This window comes from Cricetulus griseus, chromosome 3 (assembly GCF_003668045.3).
Source record: "Cricetulus griseus strain 17A/GY chromosome 3, alternate assembly CriGri-PICRH-1.0, whole genome shotgun sequence".
In the NCBI taxonomy this organism is placed as follows: Eukaryota; Metazoa; Chordata; class Mammalia; order Rodentia; family Cricetidae; genus Cricetulus; species Cricetulus griseus.
In genome coordinates this window covers 250,022,681-250,036,330 of record NC_048596.1, presented here as the reverse complement: position 1 = coordinate 250,036,330, position 13,650 = coordinate 250,022,681, and the positions used below count along the sequence as shown (strand labels likewise).

At 42.2% G+C, this 13,650-nt stretch overlaps 1 protein-coding gene across 2 annotated transcripts in view; it reads left to right on the top strand.

Annotated features, from left to right (window-relative positions):
• The window catches only part of Cdkal1 (CDK5 regulatory subunit associated protein 1 like 1), a 562,780-nt gene that overhangs the window by 534,531 nt on the left and 14,599 nt on the right, over positions 1-13,650 (top strand). For both annotated transcript variants that reach the window (XM_027409316.1, XM_027409315.1), the window contains exon 15: positions 393-557. In XM_027409316.1, the coding sequence (XP_027265117.1) occupies positions 393-557 (165 nt within the window). The remainder of the gene's footprint in view (positions 1-392; positions 558-13,650) is intronic.

Here is a 13,650-nt window from a genome sequence, read left to right as displayed (position 1 = left end):
AATTTCACAGGCTTCCTGCCACTGTGCTTCAGGACAGCTGGCGTCTGGTGATGGAGAGGCCCTGGGTCTGAAGCCCCTTGGCTCCTCCCAGAGAAGCCTCGCCACTCTCCAGGGCTCCAAATCCTTGAGCAGCCAGGAGATAGCGCACTCTGTAATGGGATCCCAGAACAGAACTGTCTGCAGACATTTAAATAAAGTGAGGACTTAGTTGGTGGTGGCATATCATTTTTCATTCTTCACTGTGACAAACACACTGTGCTACTGTAAGAAGTTAATGTGGAGAGAGTGGTGTGGGAGCAAGAAGCCTTCCTATGTCATTGTTCTATAGCCTAGAACTATTGTAAAATAAGGCTGATACTAAAAACTTCCCATTTCTGAAAATCTGTTTTAAGGTTTTAGTGCCAAAGAACCCTGAATTCATGGGGAAAATGGTTGAAGTAGACATTTATGAATCAGGAAAACACTTTTTGAAAGGACAGCCAGTATTGGACACCAAAATCTACACGCCATCCATCAGCAAGCCACTGGCCAAGGGAGAAGTGTCGGGTTTGACAAAGGTAAGTTAAATGTTCTTTCCCTCCACACTGCCAATGGCATGGAAACTTAGGAAGCACAGTGACCCTGTACCATGAGTCTGTAATCACATATAGTCCCCTTTTCAAGGACGCACAGGCTCTGCCCCTTTCTGACAGACGGAGATCTGGAGGTGCAGCTGTGCATTTGCTGGTGTAGCCTTTTGCTTCTCTGCCCTTAAAGGGAATAACATGCTTCCTTTTTCAGGCCAGAGCAGAAGGCAAAAAGCCTTTATTCACAGGTAAGAGATTCAACACCAAGGGTGAACAGACCCAGCATGTTTCTATATTGTAGATCCTGAAGGGAGGGGGTTGAGAACCTGATGTTCTCCTGCTGACAAAGCTGTTTGTAGCACAGTTAAAGCCTACAGGTGAACAGACACTAAGCCGTGCCATACACATGGTGTGGTCCCTCTTGCTAGTGTGAGCAGCATATATACTTGAGTCCTGTGGAGTGAAAATTAAACATTTTTTCATTCTATAAAAAAAGGAACCTGGCCTCTGTTTTATACCTTGGTAAATATGGCTGTTTGCCAAGCTCTCTCACACATTTCATTGAGCTACGGTTGTAAAAGCTGATGGAGTGTGAAATGAAAATGTGTATCACATTTCTAGGCATCATTTGATGTCCTTTCTTCAACACAGTTGTTAAACACCCCCTCCCACAAAAGTATATAGCAATGATTTAACATATGGAAGAAAGATAACTGGTACTTACCTGCCCATGCAGTTCCGAGACCATTTTCCTCTGTAGCTCTTAGTTTGACTGAATAGTAAAGACATCCTAATTGAAATCACGGAAGTATAGCTTTGCTTCAGGAGTAGTGGCAAATGTGTCCTCCGCCTCTGTTATTTCTGATGATGTTGAACCCAAATCCAATAAGAGTGGCACCTTTTCTGTACTTGGCTATTGCTTATGAGGGTACCTATACATGGTATCTCACCCACAGCAGGGAGGCATGGATTAGCATGTGTCAAAACCATGCCAGCTTTCTTTTTTTATGTGCATACACTTTAGTATTATTATTATCATTATCATTAGCAGTGTGTGTGTGTGTGTGTGCGTGCGCGCCCAAATATGAATGTCAGAGGGCAACTCTGGGGAGTTGGTTCTCTCCTTCCTCTGTGAGACCCAGGAATTGAATTCAGGTTGTCAGGGTTGTTCAACAACTGCTTTCTTCCACTGAGGCATCTCACCAGTATTTTTATCTTATTTTATGTTACTTTATTTTACTTTGTGACAGGGACTCATGTACACTAGACTAGACTTGAACTCACTTTGTAACTGAAGATGACTTTGAACTCAAATGCTGGGATTACAGGGCATGTACTGCTGTAACCAGTTTGAGGCTACCATCTTGTTAAAATTTGAGAAACAAAATCACTGATGTTTATTTGTGGTTTGGGAAGTATTTTTGTTATTGTTTTCATTGTTTGGGGTTTTGTTTGCTTGCTTTAATCTTATGTGAAAGTTGGAGAGAATTGCCTGGAAGCAACAGTAGTCTGGCATTGAAATGAAATGGCTAAATATTTGACTTGATTATATCAGCTTATTCTCCGAATGTTTTTCAAGGAAATTAGCTAACCTATAGTGTGCTTTAAGAGATTTTTTTTTTTTTTTTTACTTGCCTTTCTGTGGCCTTATGCTTGCTGGGAAAGCCCTCTGTGACAGTGCTATATCTCTAGCTCTATGAGGTGTTGTTGGATTTTCTTGGTCCCACCTGGTCCCGCTGCCCTTGGGCCACAAATAAACACACAGATGTTATATTAATTATAAATTGTTGGCCAGTGGCTAGGGCTTCTTATTGGCTAATAATTATTCACCCATTTATATTAATCTATTTCTTTCCACCTGGCCTTGGCTTACCAGAGAATGCCCAGACCTGTTACTCCTTTGGCGGGCTACATGGCAACTGACTCTGGCAGGCTTTCTCTGCCTACCTTCCCCAGAATTCTCATCTCCTAGTCCTCCCTATCTTCCTGCCTTATTGGCCAACAGTGTTTTATTCATCAGCCAATAGAGAAGCATATATATAGAAGGACTTCCCCCATCAATAAGGTTGGTTTTTAATTACTGTACTGGAAAGAATTTTACAGCAAATGGCAGCAATATTTTAAAGGCCCCGTGTGGCTTAGTTCTCACCTGTGGGTCTCTTGTGAAAGGCTCAGGCTCTAAGCCTTCTGTTAGTTCTCTATAACAACAGCCCTTTCTGCTACGCTTGCACGTGTGCCTTCTAAAAATCCAGTGCTGCTTCAATTCTAAGAGGCCCGCTTGTCTCCTCTCCTCTCCCTTCTTCCAGCCTAGGAAATAGTTTTGCCACAAACCCGCCTTTGCACAGGAAAGCTCAGAGGCCAGATGTGATGAGTTCATGTGGTTCCTAGCTTCCCTGGGCTTATTATATAAATGGACTATTTTACATGCATGAAACTACAAGCAAGGACTCTGGGGGAGTGGGGGTGTTAAGGGAAATGCCCCACAGCTCTTTCTTGCATTGTTGTTTGTGACTTCCTCTTTTCCTCTTTATCTGTATTTGCCAGTCTTTAAACACATGACCGACATTCCAGGATCAAAAGACTTTGATATTAAACTGCTAAGCCATCTCTCAGGTCACGTTTTACATGTTTAGCCCTGTGCTTTGGGCTTACCCTGTTGTATGTCAGGCCCTGCTGACATCCTTCAGTGGAACTGGTGAGAGGGACAGCTGACTAGGGAAGCCTTCTAGGCAATGGAGGAGGAGGCCTGAATTATATGATTCTGTCCCTTTAATTCACTTAATGACCTTCATATCACTGAGCTCCCCAAACCCTGGTTGTCTCACATACAACATGGTAATGTAGAGTGGGCGCTAAAGAACCTTCTGTCTACTATTCAGTGAATTAAAAAAATCTTGACAGTAGACTCAGTGCTACCACATGGAAGAACTTGGAATTCCATAAATATTAATAATCAAGAATTATTACTTTACATAATGATTAGATTCCCCAGAGCTGATGGAAAGAGGTACTATAGTAAATTAGAGTTGCTGTCTCTAAGAAATTACATTTTCATGGAAAAGGACAGAGAGAAACCTCTTTTTTTTTTCTTCTTTGACACACTGTGAATTGGACCCAGAGCCTCCTCATATGATACAAGTCTCTACCATGTAATTCCCACCTTTATAAATTTTATTTTGAGACAAGGTCTTGATCATTTGCTTTGTCCAGCCTGTCCCCATTGTCCTGCTTCAGTTTCCTCAGAAACTGGGCTTCTAGGTGTGTGCCATCGAGACAGTTAGAAATGTCAATTCTCTTCTTCCCAGTTTTATTAGAGGTGTGGAGGAGGAGAGAAAAGTAGAGACACAATTAGTCTGACTATTTTTAGGGAAGATGGGAGTCAAATGCCACCCACAACTTAAGAAATAAGTTGAGGAAGTGTGGTTGATTTAGGAAATGTTATGTAATAATTTAAGTGAAGGCATCTGAGCTCAGAGACGACTGTAAATCAAGTGAAGGCCAGACTGTGACCTTTCTCATAGCACAGCTGTGCCAGGGGACTGGGCTCTTAAGGTGGAGGAAGGAATGGTGACATATAATCTGAGACAATAATTCTGCACTGTGGTCCCCATGTTCACAGTGCTAGCATTATCCCCGAGCTGCAGAAGAACACCAGTTCCACACCTGCCTCTCCCCAGCTTCCCAAGTCAGAAACTCTGGGAATGATTCAGTCAAGTATTTTTAGAGATATGGAGTTGTTTCGTCTAGTCCTCTTTTTGAGATCAGAACACACTGTATAGTCAGTGCCGCTCTGGAATTCATTATGTAACCTAGGCTGGCCCCAAACTCATAGCACTCCTTCTGTCATACTAGGATTACAGGTATGAGCCATCGTGGCAGATACATGATCTATTTTTAAAATTTATTTCTATCACAATTCCATATATGTAAAACTTTGCTTATATTGTACCCCTGTTATCTTATTCTCTTCCTCCAAACCTTTTCTTTCCAAATAGTTCCCTTTCTACTATGATACAGTACACACATGGAGTAGAGCACCCCGCTGCATTTAATTAGGGTTGCTTGCAGGAGCATAAGTGGGAAGTATTTATTTGAGCACGTATCAGTGACCACACTGCTGAGGAATATGACTCTACCTGCCCCCTATGCACCTCAAAGGAGAATGGGGCCTCATGAGCCTCTTCCTCATGAATAACAAAATCCTGATGGACAGTCTTGTACAGATAGCCACTACTGCTTTGAGTTCATCAGAGCAGCGTGCCATGTCCAAGAAACAGAATCATAGCCTTCTTCTGCCTTCTCTTCATTAATACTCTCTGGGCCTTTGAGGGGATGATAAAGATGCACTATTTAGGGTTGAGCACTCAATAGTCCTTTATTCTCAGCACTTTGGCCAGTTGTGAGTCTCTTCTTTAACCACCATCCATTGCAAACAGAAGTTTCTCTGACCAAAGCTGAGAATAACACTAATCTATGGGGATAAATGTAAATGTTTAGAAGGCAGTTGGACACCACTTTCATTTAGCAAAACAACAGTTATAGGTCACCCCACATACACACACCCATAGGCCTTTGACAAGGTTTACAATACTAGACATGATTATTTTTTAGACATGAATTCTTTCCTGCCTCACATCCAATCATAAGTGGTTGGTTACTGCCTCTCAGTACCAGTGAGCACATTTTGCTGGTTGGTTGGTATTAAAACTCACAGGATTCATAGCTGGATAAGACCATGAATGAGTTTTCCCCTCCAGCAGCCCACATAACACCTTCCAGTGCAATGAAAGCTAGACAGCAGGAACAGTTCTCCTAAGCCATTTCTCTAGGACCTGAAACAAAAGTGCATGGTGTTTTCAGCAGTAGGGTCTTATGAATTTAGTTACAGTGGCTAATCAAGAGCAATGGCAGTAGTCTGTGTTGTTTGGGAAGTATCTGGGTCCTTTCTGATCAACAACTCAGCTCATAGGATAATGTCCCATACCTGGCACTGGAATGTTTGTTTAATAACAATAGCTTCTGAGAGCAGCATTATCCATCCCTGTAAAGTACCTTCCTTCAAAGTATTTTTATATTTTTAAATATAATAGCTTACAAAAGATGTAGAAACTGCAGATGTAAATATATTAGTTTAACACCAGATGTAGAAACTGTAGATGTAAATATAATAGTTTAACAGCAGATGTAGAAACTGCAGGTGGACATCAAAAGGAAGCCTATGGGCAAAGAGGCATCCACTTGGAATGCCAGCACTCAATACTTTGGTAGATGATGCAAGAGGATCACTGTAAGTTCAAGGCCAACATGGGCTACATAAGGGAGATCATGACTCAAACAACAAGAAAAAAGGAAACCTATAGGTAGACAAGCATTGAGATGTGCAAATCAACCACCATTCAATAGAATGAAAAATTGTCTGTGACTCATCATCCAAGTGAGGGGTCAGGTTTTGTTTTATGGTCATATTTAAATCTACTCACAGAGAATTTCAAGCACGTCTAACAATAGCATATCAACTTCATCCCACATCCCCCTGATTACTCATCTTGAATAGTTCTCACCTTCTAGTCAATCTTACATTATCTGTGTTCTTACCTACCTTAATTATTTGTAAGAGAATTCCATTTATCATTGTATCTAGAAATATATCAATAAATAACCCTAATTATATTTTTCATCTTGGAACAGAGTCTAGTGTAGCCCAGGTAACAGTTGGCTGAGGCCTAGCATGAGCTCTGAGTACTGACCTCCCAGACTCCCCTTCCGGAGGACCTGGAATTTCAGTATGTGTGCCTTTAGCACCTCATTTTAGGTAGTGCTAGAAATTAAATTCAGAGCCTCTGATATGTTAGGCCCTTCAACCCACTAAACTACATCTCCCACACTAGAAAATTCCTTTTTAAAACATAATCATATTCCATTTTCAAATCTCAGAATAATGATCCTTTTTTACCATTGGCTAAATTTTCTCTGACTTCTGCTGCAATCTCAAACCAACATTTAGGGAGTGATTATCATGGACCAAGTGGTATGCTGAGTATCTTAGATGCATTCATATCGTCCTCATGATAGGCTACTGTTGCCGTCCCGATAAAGAACCAGAACTTGAGTAGACTAATAAATAACTTACTTGGAGTCATGAAATGAGAGGAGCCAGGTAGAGGAACAGGAGTCACTTTTTATATCCAAGTCTTACCAACTTCAAAAAACAACATAAAATCTGTGGAACTAGAGAGATGACTCTGTGGTTAAAAGCACTGGCTGCTCTATGAGAGAACCCATTCCAGAGGTTCAAGTCCCAGAACTATGTAGCAGATCACAACCATCATTAATTACAGTACCAGGAGACCTGACACCCTCTATTGTTCTCCATAGATACCAGGCATATACCTAGTGCATAGACATATGTGCAAGCAAAACACTATATGCATAAATATTTTTTTTTAATTTGAAGTTTGGCCAGGCCTGGTGGCACAGGCCTATAATCCCAGTACTTAGGAGGCTAAGGCCTGCCTTGTTTATGTAGTATGTTCCAGGCCAGCCTGAGAAACTTACTAAGACCCTATCTCAAAAAATAAGAATAAGGCTGGGGGTATAGCTCTGTAAAGCACTTGCCTACCATGCAGGAGGCCCTGGTTTTAGTATTCAGAGATGGATGGATGGATGGATGGATGGATGGATGGATGGATGGATATAATAAGAAAGGAAGGAGAAAAGGAGGATGAGCATGAATAAATTTTTCTACTGTAAGCATTTTAATAGTGTCAATTTGTTCTGCAACCAGTTTCCAGGACTTTTTTTAATATTATAAAACTAACTCAGCACTTACTAAGCATTAATTCCCCTTCCTCCCCTCTGCTAATCCTTGGCAACTTCTGATCTCCGTCTCCATGACTCATGGTTTTGCTCTAGTCCATCCAGGTGTGCCAGACATGTGCTTTACAGTCCAGTTCCATTCTCTTTACATTTCAGGAATCTTATTTGATAACTTCTGGTCAGGAATTCCTCTTTGTATAGCAAAGTAAGCTTAGTGGATCCAAGAAGAGAAGAAAGGTGAGACAGAAAATGATGAGGAAGTGGGTGGGACTAAGCACCTTTTGTGTACTGGGTCATAGCAGCTTTCTGGCCCTGCATGATGAGAGAAGCAGAGCTATTGGAGACTTCTGTGACTCATTCTACACAAAGTACTTGATCTTACCAGTTCTCTCATCAATACTTAAGAAGTCATACATGGGTCTGCCTGATAGAAACACTCTCTTGAACTTTAAGCTTAGAAATAGTTGGGTTTATGCAAAGATTTATTTTTGTTGTTGTAAGTTCTTTCCTAGTTTAGAATTGGTTTAAGAAAGAGGTGGCCACTTGTGAAAGGCCAGGATGGCTTGTGGCCTGACAGCTTGGGTCCAATTATAATGGCAATTCTTGCAATACCCTACAGCTCACTTCCTTGAATCACAGTGTCTCTCACATACTTATTAAGTCATTTAGGGAAGATAAGTGGATAATGTGGACATGTAGATGGACATGTGAATTTAATAGGTATAGAACAGCAATTTCCTGGCCTTTAGTTTGGCTGTAGACTTCTTTAAAGTACTTTGCTTACTTAGGTTTTTGTTACACAGTGCAGCATAACAATTCGGGGCATACATTCAGGATTTTGATAACCTGGGTTTGAATACTTGTTCCATTCCTAGCAAACAGTATGAACTTGAAGAAATTCACCTGCCCAGGTCTCTACTTATGAGACCCACAGGAGCACCTGTTTTACAGGATATAGCAAAAGAGGCTTAGCACAGTAAATATTGCCACACGCTAGCAGCAGCAGCATTATTTGTGATCTACACTAAGGCATGATCTTACTTTAACTGACAATAGAAACTACATACTAGTCTATAATTTCTAATGCATCCATTAATCATTAACTTCTTACAAAATGGCAGAAGAAAGCAAGTCACCTTAAGAAACTATAATGAGAATGACATTAACACAAATCACAGATGGACCTGTGCAATGGCTCAGTGAGTAAAGGCACCTGCCACCAAGCCTGACCACCTGAGTTAGATCCCAGAGACCCACATGATGGATGGAGAGAACCAATGCCTACAAGTTGTCCTCTGATCTCTACCTGCAGCATTGTGGTGTGTGTGCTCACCTGAGTAAGCTAGACAGCTCAGCTCCAAGCCTGTGGCCACTCTTGGTAAGAAAGAAGGCATTTTAGGGGAGGATACTTGCCTCATCACCTAACAAAGGGCCTACAAGACCATCAGATGTACTAAATTCTATGTACAAACTATGCTGTGCTTTCAGAGTTTTGGCCCTTAGAAAAACACTGTTTAAATGCTTTCCTTCCCATCTAACATTCATTTCCAAAACCACTGAAGTGAAAGGGGCTATTAGTTCAGGGCCAGATTTGAAAGCACATGAAAACTTCGTTCATGAGGTTAAGAAATGGCTTAATAATTAAGTTGAAAGTAGATCTAATTTCAAACAGATCAGCTAACCATGTTAGGAGCAAATGAGGGTGTGTTCCTTCCTATTCTCCTTCCACTCCCAAGATGTTGGCTATGATCCCAAGACGTTTTTCCAGTTCGTTTTCTTTTTTTTACTTTAAACCATGCAATACTGAATTCTTTATTGCCCGTGTGTTAAATTGGTGTCACAGACAATTAAGACCACAGTACATGTAATATCGTGCTCATTGCTGTCTTCCATATTGCATCTCATTGGTTTCTTTTGCAGACTACTTAGGACACATTTAAATTGCACAGGCTGAATGCATAGCTGTTAGTCCACACTTTCTTCAGGGCTGTATTTAGTGGGACACTGCCACACTAGTATAGATTACATCAGTTGAACTGTGTTGAATGTGTTTACGATACCTTTCATGTACCAATTTGAGTACCATTCAAAGCATCATCAGCAGAGCTGATGCTGAACAATTAGCTTTCATTTCACTTGTACCCCTAATTGTGCAATCAGCAATGATAATTTCCTCCCCCTGAGGGTTGGAGCTGGGCATAGAAAGGAGAGTTGCATGCATCATGGGACTAATTGTGCCTTGATAATGATAATAACAGCTACTATTTAGTGAGCCTCTACTATGTGCCTAGTGTTGAGGCTTGCAATGCCTTAGGTTGTTAGAATAGCCTGGGGGAGGGTGCCTGAATACCATGAAAAGTGTTCCCAGCATTTTTGTACACAGTGACAATGAGATGCATATAGTAAAATTAAATGCAAACACACACACACACACACACACACACACACACACTATTTCCTTTGCCCCACTGGGATAGGGGAGAACGAGTAGTGAAGTCGAGTTAAAGCAGTGACAGATACGCAGAGCTAGGGAGGCTGAGTTCAAGAGCAAAGAATCAGACAGCTGAGTCTGAGTTGCTCATACATGCAACATGCAGATGCCTCCTGACTGCTTCTGTTTCCATACTATCTTTGCACTGGACTTGCTATTAGAGATACAAGCAATGAAAGTGCTCTCGACCTTTGTGTAGATTTTGGTCTGGCTGTTATGGATGTTGTGCTCTTCTGCTGTGACTCTGGTGAGCAGGAAGTAGAGTGAGGGTAGCGATCATAAGGGGTACACTGTCCCCCATGACTGCACTGAGTATCTAAAAAGGACTCACTCAAGGAAGAAAGGGTTTAGTTTGGCTTGTGATTAAAAGGCGCATTCCATCATGACATGGAGGCAGGAGTAGCTGATGGCTGTGGCAGCAGAAATGAGAAGCTGCTTGCTCACATCTGGGTAGACGAAGAAGGAAGGGAAGTGATGCTGGCACTTAGCTCACTTTCTCCCTTTTCCTCTTTATCTAGCCTGGGACTCCCCACCTTGCGATAGTACTGCCCATATTCAGGGCAGGTCTTATTCACTCAGTTTTTCTTCAGAAACACCCTTGCAGCCACTTTTTATAATCCAAACAGTCGGTAATCAAATTTAGCTAGCCCAATGATGTAACTGTAATTTGTGGATTATTTTTCCCAAATGTAAAGTGAATCGATTCAGAGTGGAAAGCATTTGTTGGTTTAGCTTCCTTGTTAGATAAAAGACTGGATTAAGCACCTTTTGAACCCAAAAGGTCCCCAGTACCCCACCACACCCCTGAGGGCTAGAGTCAGGGAAACTCTTTAGAAACACTGTCACCTGTGGTGAGTGGGTCCCAGCTTTCTAGAGCTTTCCCGTGTCTTTTTGTCATTCATTGTTTCTCTCAATGTCGTTTTTTCCCTTTCTATTCAGTAACTACTTACCAACACCAGATAGAACCCTGTGTCCCATATGTCTGGGGCTATCCCAGTTTGTACCTGTGGGTCTGACATCACTAATAGTACTTTCTTCTATCCTCCAAAAATGGTTGGAATAAAAATTCTGCTGTCAATTCTGAAGTGCCAAAGCTGCTCGGCAGTGTTAAGCACTGCTTGGGACTCAGAGGTCTGGGGTGTAAACTTGCCTTTCAGGGTATTAGGAAGACAAATGTGTGTCTCAATAGTCACTTCTCCCCAAAACATCACCATGAAAGAGGTGCAGGCTTTGGGAGGCAGGTTGTGGTGGCAGAGGCCCCATTGCAACAGGCTTGAATCTTCTATAATCACAGATGAAGACACAGCAAGGAAGTGCCATACATGAACTTGCAAGCAGCTCTGCCAGGTCTTCATCTAGATTTCCCAAAATCACAGACCTGTTGTTCAAATGGCCCCCAGTCTGTGGTGTTCTTATTATAGTAACTAAAACAGTGGGTATGTGTCAATCAAATGTGGAACATGTCCAGTGAGTGCTAAGTTAGATAGTATTGAAGCATAACATGGTGGAAAGTCTTTGAAGAGGTATCGGGACCGGAGATCTTTGCAGGAAACAGGGCACAGTGGAAGAGCTTCCATAGGAAGAGGTTTGAAAGGCAGATGCTGGGTCGTTTGTAGGCCACTGAAGCTATGAGCAGAGTCTTTGCTGTTGTCTGGAAGCATATTGGGGCTGCTGGTGAGAGCTGTGACTGTCCGCTTCCCTTCTTCCTCATGCTAACTCTAATTACAGAACCTGAGTCTTGTGTTTGTCCCTGGGGACAAAGACACATGAGAAAGGTTTGGGGGGAACTGGATGCCAGTGGGAACTCTCACATGGAGAGGAGGTTCAGCTTCCACTCTGGTGGTTTCACGGCTGTGAGATCAGAACTGGGCTCTAAAGGGGAGAAGGACTTTGGGTAAGTGAAGAATGGCATTCTGTATGTGAAAGGATCATGAGTGGATGCAGAACGCACAGGACTGTGTCTGACTTTCTTTCACACTCACAGCAACTGTGGGCAGTGGGCAGTCAGAGGGAAATAATCTTCCGTATGAAGACTGGCAACTCTGGGTTTTGGAAGCTAAACATTTACACTAACCCTGTTAGAGTGTGCCTTTCTCCAGAACTGGTTATACTGTGCTGCAGCACAGGTTAGCCTGACATCTCAGTCCTCCTGCACAGCAGCAGCTATGCCCTGCCCACACTAAGTAAGTCCTGTGGAGTCAGATTGACTGCTCCATACAGTCACTTGGTGACGGAGTCCTCATGGCCAGGCAAGGGACATGCTGGGAAGAAATGTTGGAGACCTTTGTGAGGGTAGAGATACCCTACCCAGTCTGGTACATCATTCCATATCCAGAGCACAGTACCTCCAGTTAGTTCACAGCCTGTCTTTGTTGAATGCACTTGGCTTTCAGTGGTTTGCAGGGTAGAATGGATGAATTCTCTATGCAAGGAGATTGGGAGTAGACAATACACTTCTGTATATCACTCAGGATGTTAATGTGTTCTTTGAGCAGGAACTCTCAGGCAAGCTTCTCAGTCTGCTCCTTGAAGTCTTTTGACATCATGATAAGCAGATTGCAAAAGCTCCTTTGAAACCGATAATGATCTTGTAAAGTTAAGTTTCTTTTGTAGGAACTCTTAAGAACTGTGTACCTCTGAGCAAGGGCTTGCTTTTCACCATGAATTCTGCCCCCCCTTTTCTACTGGTAAAAATACAGTCTGTGTCTCTTGTCACACTCAGCATTGGCCTTTCATTGTGTATAAAATGATACAACACTTTAAAAATTAGACCAAATCCAGGATGTTTGAAGGAATAGACTGTTTGTTTTCTAACATGGTTTGCAAGGTTTTGGGTTAGCAGTAAAGAGCTTTGGGGAAACAAATTTTCTCTTTTCCCTCTATCTCCCCAATGCAATTCTGTAAAACTACCAAGAAACATAAATATTCAGGCCATACATCAGGTCGGTTATCTAGGACAGTTATCTGGTAGGAAGCCAACCTGCAAAACTGGGATACAGTTCCTTTCAGATTTCCACCTCTTGAGAGAGAAATCCAAAGAACACCAGCAGCAAAGAATGATTGCAGACCTTATCAAGAGGAGCACTTTCTTCCCACAGGCCCCTGGCTCATCAGACTTCCTTGTTGCAAGCATTCATTTAAAAAGAATAAAGCAGCCCTTGTGCCCATGAGCTTGGGACCAGCGGTGACTTTGGCATTGTGGCCTCACCCTTTCAGATCCTGCCGTCATCCTCTGGGCATTTGCCCTCTCTAGATAGTTTGCTCAGCTACAAATTAGGAATGATAAAACCCGATTCATAGTATCTAACAATAGACTGAGATAAGGCATGGGGAATACTAGATCATAGTAAGCAGTCCATGAATGGTGTGGAATTGAAGGTTTGTTTGGGGGCTAGTCAAGATGCTAATATCTCATCCATGACTCAAGGGGTTTTTCCCATAATCAGGTGTGCTCAGCAAGAATAGAATGTGGTCAGTAGCTATTGAGTCAGATGTACAAGCAGAAATAGCATCTGTAAAGGAGAGTCACCTAAAGTAAATATCTTGATGGCATTCTTAGGTCCCCACTTTTCCTGTGACTTGGAATGACTCTTCCAAGTGACTTTTCCTCCTGTTACTTTTCACCTGAGGTCACTTGCTCTGAACAGCCCAAAAGCATCTGAGGTAGAGTCTTTTCTCAAGCATTCTCCCACAAAGTAACTTTCCCTGCCCTGTGCAGTTATCCTGTTATCACAATCTGCCTGACCATCTCCCTGTCACTATCCTGTCTAAGGCAGA